General features: G+C 44.6%; 1 protein-coding gene across 1 annotated transcript in view; it reads left to right on the top strand.

Annotated features, from left to right (window-relative positions):
* Nucleotides 1-16231, top strand: part of LOC138071965 (epidermal growth factor-like protein 6) — a 175609-nt gene that overhangs the window by 145673 nt on the left and 13705 nt on the right. Inside the window, exons 5-9 of the mRNA XM_068963325.1 lie at nucleotides 216-308; nucleotides 4080-4199; nucleotides 6962-7081; nucleotides 8684-8818; nucleotides 11104-11226. Coding sequence (XP_068819426.1) covers nucleotides 216-308; nucleotides 4080-4199; nucleotides 6962-7081; nucleotides 8684-8818; nucleotides 11104-11226 — 591 coding nt within the window. The remainder of the gene's footprint in view (nucleotides 1-215; nucleotides 309-4079; nucleotides 4200-6961; nucleotides 7082-8683; nucleotides 8819-11103; nucleotides 11227-16231) is intronic.

Raw genomic sequence — 16231 nt, 5'->3', positions numbered from 1 at the left:
CCCACCCACAGCGTAGGAGGGTTCCATTTCCTATATACTCTTCCCAGCATTTATTATTTGTAGACATTTTGATGATGGCCATTCCGCCTGGTGTGAGATGATACCTCATTGTAGTTTTGATTTGCCTTTCTCTGATAATTAGCCATGTTGAACATGTTCTCATATACCTATTGACTCCTATTCTTTAATTGTCAAAATACCTTTTCTTTCCACAGCTCTGTGTGAACCTGGATGCAAGTTCGGTGAGTGTGTGGGGCCAAACAAATGTAGATGCTTTCCAGGATACACCGGGAAAACCTGCAGCCAAGGTCAGTCCTAGAGACCACGGTGGTAATACAGACCTGCCCCAGAGCTTTCAGAATCAACTCAGGCAGCGCAGTGGTGTTTGGGACACAGTATAGCAGTCAGGATTCTGTAGTTTATAACTCCGATCTTCAAACGACAGTGGTTTCACAATGAGATTTTTCCATCAATCTCTTCTAGAAAAACATCAGTCATTCTGATGCTTTTGTTAAGATGCCAGATGAAAAACATTATTTTCCCTCAGAACAAATAATATTTATTGTTTTTTTTAAGCTAAGGAAGCAGTGCATATATTTTATTTAAGAAAATCCAACAAAACAAAAGGATATAAATTAAAAAGTGAGAGTGAACACCCGCAGTCCATCCTCCACCCGTAGCTAAGAGTTTGACCGCCATCTCTGCAGTTTCTTTTCTGTTATACTTACAAATATGGATATTTCTCATGGCCATTTTTGCATGTCAGCACATAGAGAGCTGTCTCATACTTTTTAAGGCTGTATCCTGGTACCTAGAGCAAATGCTTGTGTCATTTACGTAAAAATACTTTAACCACTATTATAAAAGTTATCCCCAATGTTTCGCCACTACGAATAGTGCTATAACAGTCATTATCCTATGCATATCCTTGCACCTCTGAATATTTTTATAGGGTAAATATCTAAAAATGGAATTGTTGGGTTGAATTGCATGCATATTTTTATTGTAATGTATATATTTTAAAAGGCAATTTAGTCATAGGCTGTCTATCTGAAGACATTAAAGCAGTTATAATATTAAGAACAGTGGTTCTTAAGGTGTCCAGTTTTGTCCCCTAGGAAGACTTGCCAGATACAATACATATCCCTAGTTAGATTTAAATCTTATTGTCAAAGGCAATTTCACATAAACAACAAATAATTTTATAGTGTATGCATGTTGCAAATATTGTATGGGACATATGTACACTGAAGAAATATTAGTCATTTTTCCGAAATTCACATTTACCCTGGCATCCTGTATTTTTAATAGATAAATCTGGAAGTCTTATCCCTGAAGTCATCTGGCGGTGCCTGGAGACTTTCGGAGGGGTTACTACTGGCATCTGGTGGGTAGAGCCCAGGTGAACATCTATAGTGCACAGGGCAGCCCCCACAAAGGGTGATCTGGCCCCAGATGTCCACAGTGTGGAGGAGCCCAGGCACCAAGAAACCTGCGCTAATTAAGAAAGGGTCCCCAGTTCTATAACACAGTTAGGCAAAGAGCAGCAAATCTAGGTCAGCTGCCCTTAGGAAAGAGCCCTGCCAGGGTTCTGGAAGGGAGAATGGAATTCCAGAGAAGGCCAGGGCTCTGCCCCACTCTGTCCCCTTGCCCCCAGCTCACTGCCAAGGCCAGAACTCACATAGCCTTTCTCTGTGCTGGCAGACCTGCAGGCTCAGGGGGGAGCCTCTAGCTCTCCTGTCCCAACCTCAGGACAGGGCCCAGCACCACCAAGGGGCTCCTTAGAATGTGTCCAGAAGGCTTGAGGGAAGTGCGGCAGGAGCCATGCTCTCAGAAGTAATAATTCAACCATGTCCCTTACCAGAGCTTTTCCCACCAGGAGACCTGGTTTTCCATATGTCTTGGATTCTGTACCAAGATCCCTTCTCAAGAGAGTTGGAATGGAGAAGGTGTTTTTTCATGCTGCTTTTCAAGTCCTTGCAAAATATTTCACTTTGAGGGAGTATCCAGTTGGCTCAGATGTGGGGCTGTCTGGCTTTTCCCCACAGCCTCCCTGCCCCAGGGCCGCCTGATCAAAGTCCATGTATATCCACTGATGGCCACAGGCCTCAACTCAACTGATGTCTTTCCCCAAAATGCTTCTTCCAAGAGACGCCTCTGACTTAGGGCCAAGTGATGGACTATCCCTGGCTTTGCCGTTATGTCCAACCAGCATTATTTAATTCATGCATTTGAAGCAGTTAGGATCCATACAGGAGATGGTAGTGTACAGGGGACTGGCAGTGGAGAAGGGGGTTCAAGTGTCCAGATTATGTGCTGGAAAATCTCCTTGTAAGGTTCTTTTCAGAGGTGAAAGCAGACACTTACTTATTTTCCAGAATGGCCTTTGCCTGTTACTGTGCTGAATTTTGGTCTTACATGGAATTTGGTTCTTTTCTGCTTTCTATATCTGCCTTGGGAGAGTTACAACATGTGGCACCCACATCAACACGTGCCCAAAGACGAAACCCATGATGACTTTCCAAGTTTTTTTCCTTATGTATCATTTTTTTATTTTAATAAAAGCTACTTCATTCTTCATGTTTCATGTTTTAAACCCTGAAAAGCTCAGAGAAGAAAGTCCCTATCAATCTTCCCAGGAGGTAACCATTATAAACGTGTAGAGCCTGGTCTCCCAGGGTTTTTTTTCTTTTCCTGCCTGTGCCACAGTGCTCGCAGGATGTTAGTTGCCCAACCAGGGATAGAATACGGACCCCAGCTGTGAAAATGCTGAGTTTTAACCACTGGAATGCCAGGGAATTTCCCTAGGCAATTTTCCCTATGCTTATTTTAAAAATGTCATATCTATATACATAGTTTTGTAACCTTCTTGTGTGACAGCATCCTCTGAGCACCTTTATATGGGATTAAATATTGTCCTGTGACCTGACCACAGGTAATAGCTGCCTAGCAGGACTCCCTCAGGAAAGGTGTGAGACAAGGCCATTTGGCCATCATGAGGCTGCTCAAAATAATAACTGAAAGGAGCCTGTGCTGTTGGCACCTGTCACAGACTACCTGGAACAGCATTAAAGGCAGTGGTATCTAGGTTATGTTTTAACTTTTTATTCAAGTAGGAAACACAAAATTGTACACCTGTCAACAATGTACAACTCCATGCATGTTCACGAACACCCATGTAGCTGGCATTCAGATCAAGAAATGGAAACTCAGCCTCCCTGAAGACCCCTCATGCTCCCCTCCATCACTTGCCCCTAGCCCCCAACGAGGCACTGTACCTTGTCTCTCACACCACAGAGTCATTGTGCCTGGATTTGTTTTGTTTCTTTCCCTCATGCCTGGTTTTCAGTGTGCGCATTTGTGTCCAGCTTCTCCCAGTCAGTATCATGTTTGTGAGTTTCATCCACAGTTGTTTGGACTTGTGGTTTGTTCAGCATCACCGCTGTATAGTATTTGATTGCATGAGTATACAAGTCATTTATCCATCCTTTTGGGAGGAGAGATTTGGATTCTTTCTGGTTTGAGGCCATTCAGAATAGTGCTACTGTGATCATTTTAGCATGTGATTTTTTGGTGGTTTAGTGGCTCAGTCGTGTCCAACTCTTTGTGATAGCCTGCCAGGCTCCTCTGCCCATGGGATTCTCCAGGCAAGCATACTGGAGTGGGCTGCCATTCCTTCTCCAGGAGATCTTCCTGACCCAGGGATCGAACCCAGGTCTCCCGCATTGCAGGCGGATTCTTTACTGACTGAGCCCCCAGGGAAGTCCGGTGGGCATGTACCCATGTCTCTGTTGGACATTTGCCCAGGAGTGGAATGGCTGGCTCACGAGTGTCTGTATCTAGCTGCCACACAGTTTTCCAGAGTGGTTGTGCCTATATTTGCATTCCCTTCAGCAGTGTACGATGATTCAGTTTGCTCCACATCCTCACCAGCGCTTTAATGATGGTCGGAGAAGAGGCGAGTCACCACCCTTGGTACCTACCTCCACAGCTGGGGTCCAGGGAGGCCAACCCTGTTCCACATCTGGGTGTTTCCTCCTTCAGTTCACCTTTCTCCATTTTCTGACTGCCCCCTGCAGATGTGAATGAGTGTGGATTCAAACCCCGGCCGTGCCAACACAGATGCGTGAGTACACACGGTAGCTACAAGTGCTTTTGCCTCAGCAGCCACATGCTCCTGCCGAACGCCACATGTTCCAGTAAGTTTCAGCAGCTTGCCTGCTCTCAGTCAATCCAGAGGCTTGACTTTTGCCATTTAATGCTTGGGGCAAAGTTAAAGTAAGTTATTGGAGGGGAACCCCACCCGCAAAAGGACTTTCACATTACCCAAGACTAAAACATCTTGTGCACATATTTTTTTCAATTTATTTATTTTTAATTGAAGGATAATTGCTTTACAGAATTGTATTGATTTCTGCCAAACATCAACACCAATCAGCCATATATATATATATATATATATATATATATATATATGTTCCCTCCCTCTAGAACTTATTTTTAATTGTACTAAAATACGTATATTGTGCAACTCACCATTTTGACAATTTTAAGTGTACTTCAGGCGTTTTGTAATTTCACAATGTTGTGCAAACCATCACCACTCTTCAGAATATCTCCATCACCCCAAAAGGAAACCCTGTCCCCATTAGCAGTCACTCTCCATTCATCTTCTCCTCCACCCCAGCCCTGCATTCTGTCTCTCTGGATTTGCCTGTTCTGGTTTCGTTGTTTTTTAAATAAAAAGACTAACTGAGGAGAAAGATAAATTGAGTCTCTCTATATATACAAGGATGAATTAGAATTCTTCATGAAAAAAATAAGCATACTGAAAATGTAAGCATATTGTTTCAGGAAGGTGATAAATCTCAGGACATCAGTTCTTCCCACCAGCTATCTTTCTCACGCCCCTTGCCCCACGCTCAGAGATTAGTGACTCTTGTTGGAAGTCCATTCCAGTTCACATTCCTGGAAAGAAAAGCCCTTCTCTGATAAAGAGAACCCATGTCCTGTGGGAGCCTAAATGTCTATATCCATTCATTTATTGAGAAGGAAGTCTTTTCAGGTTTTATGTTGCAGCTGAAAAGCAAATCCATCTGCCCTGCCGCCCCCAACAAGCCCACAGCTTGTGCCTTCTGCCAGCTTCCCGTGGTTGCAGGGTCATCTGACTCCCCAGCCTATCCTGGGCTCTCCCTCAGTTTTAAAATCCAAAATACGGGCTCGTGCATAGCTCACTTCCCCCACCCCTGCCTCACCCTTGAGCTGCTCGCCTCACTTGGCAAAATGCCCCAACACAACTAGGGTCTCCATTAGCAAGCGTGCTTAAGAGATAAAGCAGGCATTCAGAGAGTCTTAAAAAAATTTTTTTGAGTATTAAATAAAATATTTATTATAAATTAAACAGAAACCCCCAGGAAACAAATATGTACCTTAATGAATTCTTATAAAGCCAGCATCCATATAACCACTAGCAAATAGAACTTTGCCAGAACTACCCCCTTCACCCCCCCAGCCCCTTGGGAACAACTGTCCACGGTTTTCTAGTCATCACTTAACATTTTTAAAAAGATGTATGCTAATGGATGTTTCTGAAACATTCCACGAAAGCCTAATTAGTGCCAAAAAAAGATATCTTTCTCCAAATGGAAGAATAAAATGAGGCAAATTTTGAAGATTAATTTTGAAAGAAGACAACTGAAGAGAAAAGGAATACACTAGAAATATAACCATTGGTCAGTGTTTGCTACATTACCGTGGCCTGTGTGTCTGTCCTGGTGCCCTCTTTGTCTGTTACTCTACATGTGAGGATTGCCTCTGCCTGCCTGTTTATAGCTTATAGTGGCCAGGTGGCCCTGAATGTCTCTCATGGATGCTGATTTTATTTACCCAGCCCTTTGCAGTCTCTTTCGCCCAGCTGGTTGACTGGCATGTTATAGATGTGGGTGTATAAAGAGGATATTCACTGTGCTCCCCTGTTAAAGGCACTTTTGATCCATATATACTGGAACCCTACTAGAGATATGTGTTTTTGTGAGACGAGGTCTATTTGGCAATGAGTGACAGAAAAATCGAACTAAATTATCTTTACTTTTAAAAGCTGGAGGCAAACAGCTCCAGAACAGGTCAGCAAGGACTCAGCCTCTGCCATCTTCAGGGTATTGATTTCATCCGCATGCTTGTGGCCTTGTGGTCACAATATGGCTGCCCTAGCTCCAGATATCACACACACATCAGAGGTTGGCAAGACAAAGGGAAAAGGAATGATGCCAGGAAACAAACACCTCTTTTATGTCCATCCGTTTTGTCACGCAGCACCATCTTTTCCAGAAACTCCAGCAGACTTATCTTAATATCTCTTTGGCTATAACCGTATCATATGGCGACTCCCTTGTTGCTGCATGGGAATCTAGGGAAAAGATGTGGAACTGTCTTTTCAGCCTCAGTAATGGGAATGGCTTTTGGGTAGCTGATCAGCCTTATCTGCTGTGTGTTTTAATACACACACCTACAAGACAAGGTTTTGTGATTTGAGTGACTCTCATGGAGGTTAGATATGAATGGAGAGATGGGTAGAGTTGGCATTTTTTTACCTTATTTATTCAAATGAATCATCTCCATCAGAGGTTGCATTTCAGCCAACAGTAGAGACCAGTCAGGTGATGTAAAGGAGCTTATATAGGAAGAGAGAGAGATGCCGTCTTTGGTGACTTAGGGGTGCATGCTCTGCCTAAAGACAGTCAGGTGCAATTCACTGGCCAAAAGAATCAACCATGGGGCCACCAAGACACCAACCCTGCACAGATTCCATTTGGATCTCCATCTGGGACTCAGATGATGAAGCTTATCCTCTGATACCATTCCACGTGTTACATTTCATGTCTCAGGGGTCAGGGATCGTTCCTTAGTGAGCATTTTTTTATCATCTCCTGGGGAAAAGGCTAACCCGTGCCTCTTTTCGCAGACTCTTGGACGTGTGCCATGACCAACTGCCAGTACGGCTGTAAAGACACGGAAGAGGGGCCGCGCTGTCTGTGTCCATCTCCGGGCCTCCGCTTGGCCCACAATGGAAGAGCTTGTCTAGGTAGAGTGTCCGGAGTTACCTCCTCCCCTGACTTCTCCCTTTACTCCATTCCTCCTTTTTCATCCATCACAATCTACTTGTGGACTAGACATCGAAAGTTCCTGAAATGACAGATTTATGTCCATTTCCATGACAACATTCATAGCACGTATGTTCCAGACACACTTTGCCATGCTAGAGAAAACACTTCTCTATAATTTGTTGGGTTGCCTGATGCCATAATGGAAAAAGATATAAGTAATTTTATTTTTGTATATTTACCCTGCACTTTTTACCTCATCTACCAAGTGGTATATACTTTTACTGTATTTAACTATATTGTACCAAAGATAGATAATATTATGGCAAAGTTAACACATAGCATTAATATGGGATGTCAAACCAAACAGAATGTTGAAAGAGTTCTTAATCTTTTTTGATGGAAGCAAGCAAATAGCACTATGATTTAATATTCTAACTTCTGGACTACAATAGAAATATTTTTCAGCTGAGCTGGTTGGTGTTTATTTACCCTAAATGTATTGATACATAACTTGATAAACCACATTTAGAAAGCTCACCCAAATAGATCCTAAATCAGTTAACCACTTTAATAAGAAGTCTGTATAAATTAAGATTTTGGTTCTGCTCTTTGACAGGAGGCAAATATTTAATTCAATTCACAGGGTTTAGTGCTCTTCAGTAAAATCAGATTTATGTCAAGGCTAATTCTTGACCAAACAAATCCGAGTGTTCACCCACCTCTTTGATCTGTTGAGGGCCATTTGTATCGAAGGAGCAACTTGATGTATATGCAAGTGATCCCTGAAAAATAATTTTGGTCAATCCAACACTTACTCGCTAATTATATCAAGAATGCAAAAAGAACAATAAGCCAGCACCAAATTTCTTGTTTAACCACTGTTCCAAAATAATGATGGTTCCAAATTTACTTGATTTGACATCTGAAAGTTAAGGCAAAGTCTGAGTCTTAACGGTTTGGTCAGCATAGCTGTCAGCCCCTCTGTGATGTGACTTTCCACGGTAGCAAAGGAAGGAAGCCTCTTGTCTCCTAAGTTGCATCATGGCTTCATTCCACTTGACCCACCTTTTATGTATCACTACCTTCTTTAAAAACCGTGTTTCTAGGCTTTGGAGCAATATGACAGGATTTGGAGGCGGTTGCTAATGAAATAATTCTTTTGAAAAATGCAAGCTTTGAATGTTCGTGTATTAGGTTTGCCATGCAATATCCATAGCTGGAAGAATATTAATTCCTTCAGCAAAACAGAGTGTCTGTGTACCAAGTGCCAGCTGTATGTTCCCTGCCCCAGAAAAGGCAGGGCCTAATGAGAGAGAAAATGTGACTAGAAGTAATGCCATTACAGCAAGAGAATACCTCTAAAATAAGCTGTACAAAGGGATAGAAATCCAGTGAAAGTGCCTCGGGGATCCAGAACTCTTCCCGGAGGATAGGAAGTTGGTAGCAGAATAATCAGAGTTTTCCAGTGAAGAAACCACGTGTGTATGTGTGCGCTGTGTGCTCTGAGTTCAGGCACGAGAGTATGTTGGAGGGAGGGTGCTTTCTTGGTGTGTCTGACGTGTCCTGGTTCTCCATCCTAGACATCGATGAATGTGTCTCTGACAAAGCCTTCTGTCCCTACAATCGAAGATGTGTGAACACATTTGGAAGCTACTATTGCAAATGTCATGTTGGTTTCGAACTGAAATATATCAGTGGCCGGTACGATTGTGTAGGTAAGAAACCTAGAGGCTTTCTTACAGATATTTCTACATCAGTTCTGTCTATTAGTTGAACCATCTACTGTACTGACCATTTTAAGAACACAGAGAAAGTTATATATTTTTTTAAATTTTTGTCATTTGGGAACTCTGATGACATGAATTACATGAAGCCAGGTTCATCAAAGTTTAAAGTAAAGAATCGCAGTCCCTGTAGCTCTATTATGGAGATAAATAGCTTGAGATGATTTTTGTGGGTTTTTTGAAAAAAATTGATTGGTTTCGTTCTGTTTATATTTTTGGTTCTATCTCCAGGTATAGCTAAAAGTGCTGTTACTTCAGTTGTGTCAGACTCTTTGTGACCCTGTGGACCGTAGCCCTCCAGGCTCCTCTGTCCACGGGATTCTCCAGGCAAAAATACTGGCATGGGTTGCCATTTCCCCCTCCAGAAGATCTTCCCAACCCAGGGATTGAACCTGCATCTCTTACATCTCCTGCATTGGCAGCTGGCTTCTTTACCACTAGCACCACCTGGGAAGCCCTAAAAATGAGGACAGTGAAGCATATTTACATTTGATAAAAGGAGGAATAACAAGTCCTGCTTAATCTTGACCTCAGTGGCCCTTGCCTAAGTCTCCCTCAGGAGTGGCTTTTGAAAAATGAATGAAGGAGGTGCAATGTTCTCTTTCTTCGCTCCTCCTTCAACCCTTCCATGGTTCCAGCTCTGCGTCCCCTAAAATGTTCGCTTTCTGGTGTCCTCAAGATCACTCTATGATAAGATTGGGGTATCACTCAGCTCTCGGCCCGATACGGGTGAAATCAGAAATCCTGTTCCCTAGGGAAGGAATTCCAAGTCTCAATGAGCAAGTGAAGTGGGGTATTTGGGGAGCCCTTGCACGGCTTCCCATTGCCCTTGATAGAGCATGGATGGGGCTGGTCCTGCAGGCATCTCGGCCCCCAGGAGATTCCTGATTACATATCGTGCACATGACACACATGTGTGCGTAACACAGAAAGCTGACAGCAGCGGGGAAAGTAGGGCTTCTTTCCACCCTAAGCTCAGAGCTGACCAGGACGTGTCCTGTGTAATCGTGTTGGGGCAATATCCATTCCTGGGTTTTGAACACATCATATGAAGCCTCCATAGCTCTTCCCTTAAGCCTAAAGGCCATCCTAATCCAGCTTGTAACATCTCCATTTCTTGTGAGCTGGGATCCTCCAAGATGCTCCAGAACCCACCATCTCTGGGGTCCATCTCCAGGCTGTGTCACAGAGTTGAAGCCTGTTTCCTGAGACGTAGAGGGAGATGCCACAGGACAGGGTGGGAGTCCACACGCAGAGCTGTCAAAGGAAGCAAATCTTTCTGATTTAAGAAGTGATTAAGATCAGCACCTGAGCCCCCTTGTGGCTGAGTTAAAAACAATAGCCTAGGGGACCTCCCTGGTGGTCCAGTGGTTAAGACTCTGCACTTCACCTGCAGGTGGCACAGATTCGATCCCTGATCAGGGATCAGGTAGCTAGGATCCCACATGCCACGTGGCACAGCCATAGAGAAATTAATTAATTAAACAAGCAAACAATAGCCTGTTTTGTGTGCATATTCTCCAGGCAAGAATACTGGAGTGGGTTGCCATTTCCTTCTCCAGGGATCTTCCCGACCCAAGAATCCAACCCATGTCTCCTGCGTTGGCAGGTGGGTTCTTACCACAAGCACCCATGGGAAGCCCTCGAGAAGTATAGAAAAAAAGCGGGAGGGAACAGAAGGCCAAGGAAGCTGTCACATGGGTGAAATTCAGTAAACTTTCTGAGTCTAAACCCAACAGACGAGCTCAGACTGGCCTAACCCCTGCTCCTGGCAGCCTGTGAACAAAAGGTTCACATTTTTCAGATGATGTCAGTGCTTCCTAGCCCGTCTTATTCTTTGTGGGCTAGGAGTCCCAAGCCCTTCCATGTATAGAATTTACTTTCTGATATTGTTATTTAGTGGTAAGTTTGGCCAATGACAATGTTAAGCAATCAAGCCCAAACAACTTAGAGATGTCAGGAGTGTTGATAAGCAGGAGAGGAGGTTGCTGTGGGGGAGGTGAGCTGCAGACACCCTCCCTCCATACCAGGCAGCAAGCAAAGCCAGGGCTTTGGGCCAAGGCGCCAGGCATGCTCAGCGCTTCTCAGTTCCCCGGCCACGCAGGGTTGCCTGGCTGGGTGGAGTGGTTGGCCCTGGAGTTACTCAGGTTCAGGGGATAGCCTTTCAGCAAGTGCTGTTACCACAAGATGATTCATGCGACTGTTCACATTTTCAGATATAAATGAATGTGCTGCGACTACCCACACGTGCAGCCTCCATGCCAATTGCCTCAATACCCAAGGATCCTTCAAGTGCAAGTGCAAGCAGGGGTATAAAGGCAGCGGACTGCAGTGCGCCCGTAAGTACACGCGGTCTCGCATCCTCGCTCTTCCCCATAAAGCATTTGCTCCTCGTCTCCTTCCTCCCTTCCTTCTCCCTGCTCCTTCCCCTCTGGTGTGTTGGGAGCTCAAGAGGAGCAGGAAGCCTGCATATGGTGTTTGGAAACTTAACTCCGCCTCCGACTGGCCTTCTCAGCTACTCAGACCACACCTCCAGTTGTCACAGAAGTTGTAGGCACTGCACTTAAAGCACCGCAGGGATTCTGAAGGGTCTTCTGCTCACGACACGTTTTCAAATACTGAAAATAAAATTTGAGGACGATGACACTGAGCAAATGTATCAGTCAGGAGAGGCTCGGTTATGGAGCAATACTAAACAGTCCTGATGAGTCAGTGGCTTAGAACCGGAGAAGGTTTTTGACCATGTAAGTCAGGACTTTTTTCAGAACGTATAACTGAAAAAAAAGTACAGTGAAGCGAACCTCCCTTTGTCATCCTCCTCAAGCCTCTGTTCACTTTTCCTTTTGATGTAGAGTCAAGTCCCATGGTTTCTGCTGATGAATTCTTTAATGCTCAGCTGGTAAACTCTGATACACTCAATGTACAACAAGAAAACATCACTGCTGTCAAAAGCTGCAACAATAATCACTTTTGCCACTGGTGCTACACCCAGAGAGAGTCATCAGGGCGTTTCTTGTCCACACTGTCACTTAGGCTGGCAGAGGTCCCACTGTCTTATGGTACCACGGTGTCAATCCGAGGCTGAAGGTTCATCACAGCAGTTGAAGAAGTGTGGACAGTCATGATTAAGCTTGGAAGCAGGGGAGAAAATATATCTAATCCTGTCATGCATCCTGAAAGAGAAGAAAACTAGGAATCACGGTGAGCACCCGGAATATCTTCCAAGACCAGCCAGCAAAGATTACAGGTCAGTCATGTGCCTGACCGACCGTGTTCCACTCTGTTTAGTCACCTGGCTTATCCTTTGATCATGTCCCTTTTAGCACTGGCTCATTGTGTGCCAAGACTTGTCGGCCACCCTGACTCTGCTCTCTCATAGATGCCTTAGGAGCATAGCCACATATTCCAATAAATATGGCTGTAAGTCGTCCCTTGACCGTATCCCACCCTGTACCCCCACCTGGCTGATACTCCTGATGACAACAGAGCCGAACTCAGTGATGGCAAAAATGAACAGTCCACACACCATGATGGACTCTGAGCACCACACTCATAAAAGATTCATCATACCCCAGCGGCACTGGATGAGATGATGTACACAGGAGTATAAACAAAGGAGATGAGTCTGGAAATCACATCCTGTGGAGAACTTCCAAAAGAACTGGGCGGCGTTTAACCTGGAAAAAAAGGGAAAAAAAAGGTGCGGAAAAGCAGACATAGTGCCTGTCAATATTTTGAGGAACGTAAAGAAGAAAAGCCAACTCACTGGAAAAGACCCTGATGCTGGGAAAGATTAAAGGCAGGAGGAGAAGGGGACGACAGAGAACGAGGTGGAGAGACGGCATCCCCAGCTCAATGGACACGAGTTTGAGCAAACTCCAGGAGCTGGTGGTGGACAGCGAGGCCTGGTGTGCTGCAGTCCACTGGGTCACAAAGAGTCGGCCATGACTGAGCGACTGAACAGCAACAAAAGAAAAAGTGCTTTCCCATAGCCGAAGTAGGCCACGGGGGGAACTGCGTTCTCTCTGACAAATTTCCCCATCAGTGATCTCAGAGTGAAGAGAACCTGTGGAGTGGGGACCATGGCCTCCAGGAGGGACCCCCGTGGGTTGGAGATGGGATTCAGCGACTCCTCGGTGTCCAGCAGCTTGCTGCTGTGGTTTCCGTCCCTCTGTGTAGACATGCCCGTGGTGTCCTGAAACTATTCAAAGAAAGGCTGAGAGACTGGCTTCCTGTGCAGGGATGTGCATGGGTAGGTGGGATGGTGGGAAAGATGCCATAATTTTGAAAGACCTGCAGAGAAGGGACGGAATCAGTAAACCTTCCACACAGGATCAGTGGTCGAGGGCTCCTTCACGCCACCAACTTTGCCCATGTCAATTCTGGCCTCGCCGGTCTCAGGTCGTCTGGTTGACAGCCCAGCTTAGGGCTAGGAAGGCCTGAATTTGAATCCAAGCTGTACCCCGTACTGCCTGTGGTCTTTTGCCAGGTGCTTCACCTCTCTAAACTCAGTGTCTTTCTATCTGAAATGGGCCCCGTGGTGGCCCTTTAGTGAGTGCTCAGAAGGGGCCAGGCCACCATCCCTCGGAGACCCCTGACTCCAGTGAGGTGGGGGACAGTTCTGTGCGTGTTCCAAGCCCCTGTGCAGTGGACTCTCCCTGCATTGTAGCCTTGCAGCTTCCTCCCAGAGCTAAAGCCCCAAGTTCTCACCCCCCACAGATACTCAGTCCTCAAGCTGTGAGGGCCAAGGGTCTACACCTCAATCCCCCAGCCTCCCCTGTGCAGCGGGACAACTCTGAGGTGGGTTCTATGCTGGTTCCCAGATGTCCCTCATCACCCACAGTGATTACCTGTCCATTGAGGCACCATTTTCAACTCTCCTCCCTTCCTGTCTCGCTGTCCCTCTTACCCCTCTTCCACCTCCTGGAATCACCTGTTAAGTAAACCACCTTCACCCAAATCCTTATCTTGGGTTATGTCTGGGGGCCCCCACATTCCTCCCAATACTTCTGTGATAGGTTTATTGAGACTTGGATGAGGTAGTATAGACAGAGAGCTTAGTTCAGCCGGGCACGTACTAGATGCTCAATAAAGTCAGCTCTGGCTCAGACTGTTGTTAGCACAGTTTCAATTATATTCATTAAGGTATAGCTCCTCCTGACTCTGAAATCCTATAAAAGTAAATGCAGAAAAATGCTGTGCATAGAAAAAAAAAGATGCACTGGAAAAGCACTTGTGTCAGTAAGGGAGCAACTCAGCTCACCTCCACGTACTCATTCCTGTCCCCCAGACCAAAGAATCACAGAGATTAGGAAGAACTGGCCAAAACAGACCTGGAGTGCTCTTCCTTCTTAATCACTTGCTCCCTTTTGAAACCACAGTGTGTCACCAACGTCCAAATGAAGGCACTGTTTGTAAACGTGCAAGTGGGTAGCTGTTTGCAACCCATGTTTTCATTATTGTAGCCCAGTGTTTAGAGATTTTAAATCCCACATCAAGCCACACAGTTTTTAAATTTTATTGAAGTATAGTTTGTGTACAATGTTGTGTTAGTTGCAGGTGTACAGTAAAGTGACTCTGATATATATATGTGTGTGTGTGTGTATATATATATATATATATATATATATATATATATAGTAGTGAGTATATGTTAACCCCAGCCTCCTAATTTATCCACCCCTCCACCTTTCCCCTTTGATAACCATAGATTCATTTTTGAAATATGTGAGTCTTTTTCTGTTTTGTAAATAAGGTTATTTGTATCACTTTTTAAAATTAGATTCCAAGTGTAAGTACTATCATATGAAGTTTGTCTTCCCCCACCTGACTGACTTCACTTAGTATGATCATCTGCCGGGGTCCAGCCCCGGTGGATCCAGGGTGATTCGAAGGTGGGGATGGAGTCGGCGTCCTTGGAAATAACTTATTTAATTATAGATAGAGAGGGATTAGAAAATTAGCAGAGAAAAAGAGGCTGAATAACTTGGTTTACATGGAATACCAATCACCACCTATGTAGGCCGCAGGCGTCTTCCCGTTCTCCCAAAGGAGAGGAGGCACTGAGGCGCCCCCCTCCCCGGTCTGATCTTAGAAGCCCAGGCAAAATTAGCAGGCTTGGTGAGTACCCATGCACCAGATGGGAATGCAGCCAGAAAATAGTAGGAGAGAAAAAGAGGCTGAATAACTTGGTTTACGTGGGATACCAATAAAATTCCAAGACAAGGAATTTGCACCATCTACGTTGGGCCACCGGTGCCACTTGAATATCAGAAGGTTCCCCTCCTCAGGCTCCTTCTCGCGTGGGCTTGAAAACCGGGACAAGTAAGTAGACATGGCAGGCACCCACGCTCCAGATGGGACTTCAGCCAGAAAAACGGGGAGCAAGAAAGAACGACATGAGGGAATCAGTCTTTCCGGGAACTGATCGGATTTCTTTATTTTGGGGTTTGCTTATACCTTTTGTTACACATAGGGATGAATACAGACTCACACGGGGGTCAGCAGTCCTGACCTTTATCAACATCAGGTGCCTTACATAAAAAAAAGGTCTTAGGGGTTTTACATCATCTTCTGGCCATGAGGCCTGCTGACATTTTACAACCCTTTCTTTCTGATAATCAAAAAACTTATTTTTTTCCAAGGGTGTTTTTTCTTAATCCAGGCACCACCTTCCAAATAAAGTTGCATTCCTATAGGGTGAGGGTGTAGTGAGTTACAATCAAGAAAGGAATTTATTTAACCCAAGGTTAACATGATTAATCTTAAAGGTTAATACTTATTTCTCCTATATGCTTAAAGGTTAATACTTATTTCTCCTATATGCTAGTTATATTCATTATAAGGGCAGGGAATATGGAGATTTAGCAGCAAACATCAGCCCAACAAATGAAAATCCTTTCACCAATGTTCCCCTTAAGATCTACTTAGTCTTAAGATAGTGACAAAGTTACATTTTTACATGGCAAGGACACAGTGATTTATAACAAAGTACAGTGATCTATTACAAAAGAGAAAATTCATTAACTCAAAAAGTCTAGTATTGCTAACCTTAAAAACTACTATATTTCCTTTTCTATATTCCAAATACGTTGATTAATATATTCCCAGGTGCCTAAGGATATGGAGGCCTGGCAGCAATCATTGACTCAACAATGAGAAAAGCCCTATGCTAATTAAGATTTTCAAAATACTCCAAACTCTCTCTGCTGTTTATGGTTGAGAGGTAGTAAACAATCATGTGTGTAGTGGCAGGAGTATGGATAATCCTGTCACACAGGCTAGCTTGCCAGCAGAGAGGTTTGACCTGAGACACCCTTGTCACACCCAGGGCAGGGAATTAGC

Source organism: Capricornis sumatraensis, chromosome X, assembly GCF_032405125.1.
Source record: "Capricornis sumatraensis isolate serow.1 chromosome X, serow.2, whole genome shotgun sequence".
Lineage (NCBI taxonomy): Eukaryota > Metazoa > Chordata > Mammalia > Artiodactyla > Bovidae > Capricornis > Capricornis sumatraensis.
Note: the sequence above shows the minus strand (reverse complement) of the source record. Positions and strands in the feature narration are given on the sequence as shown.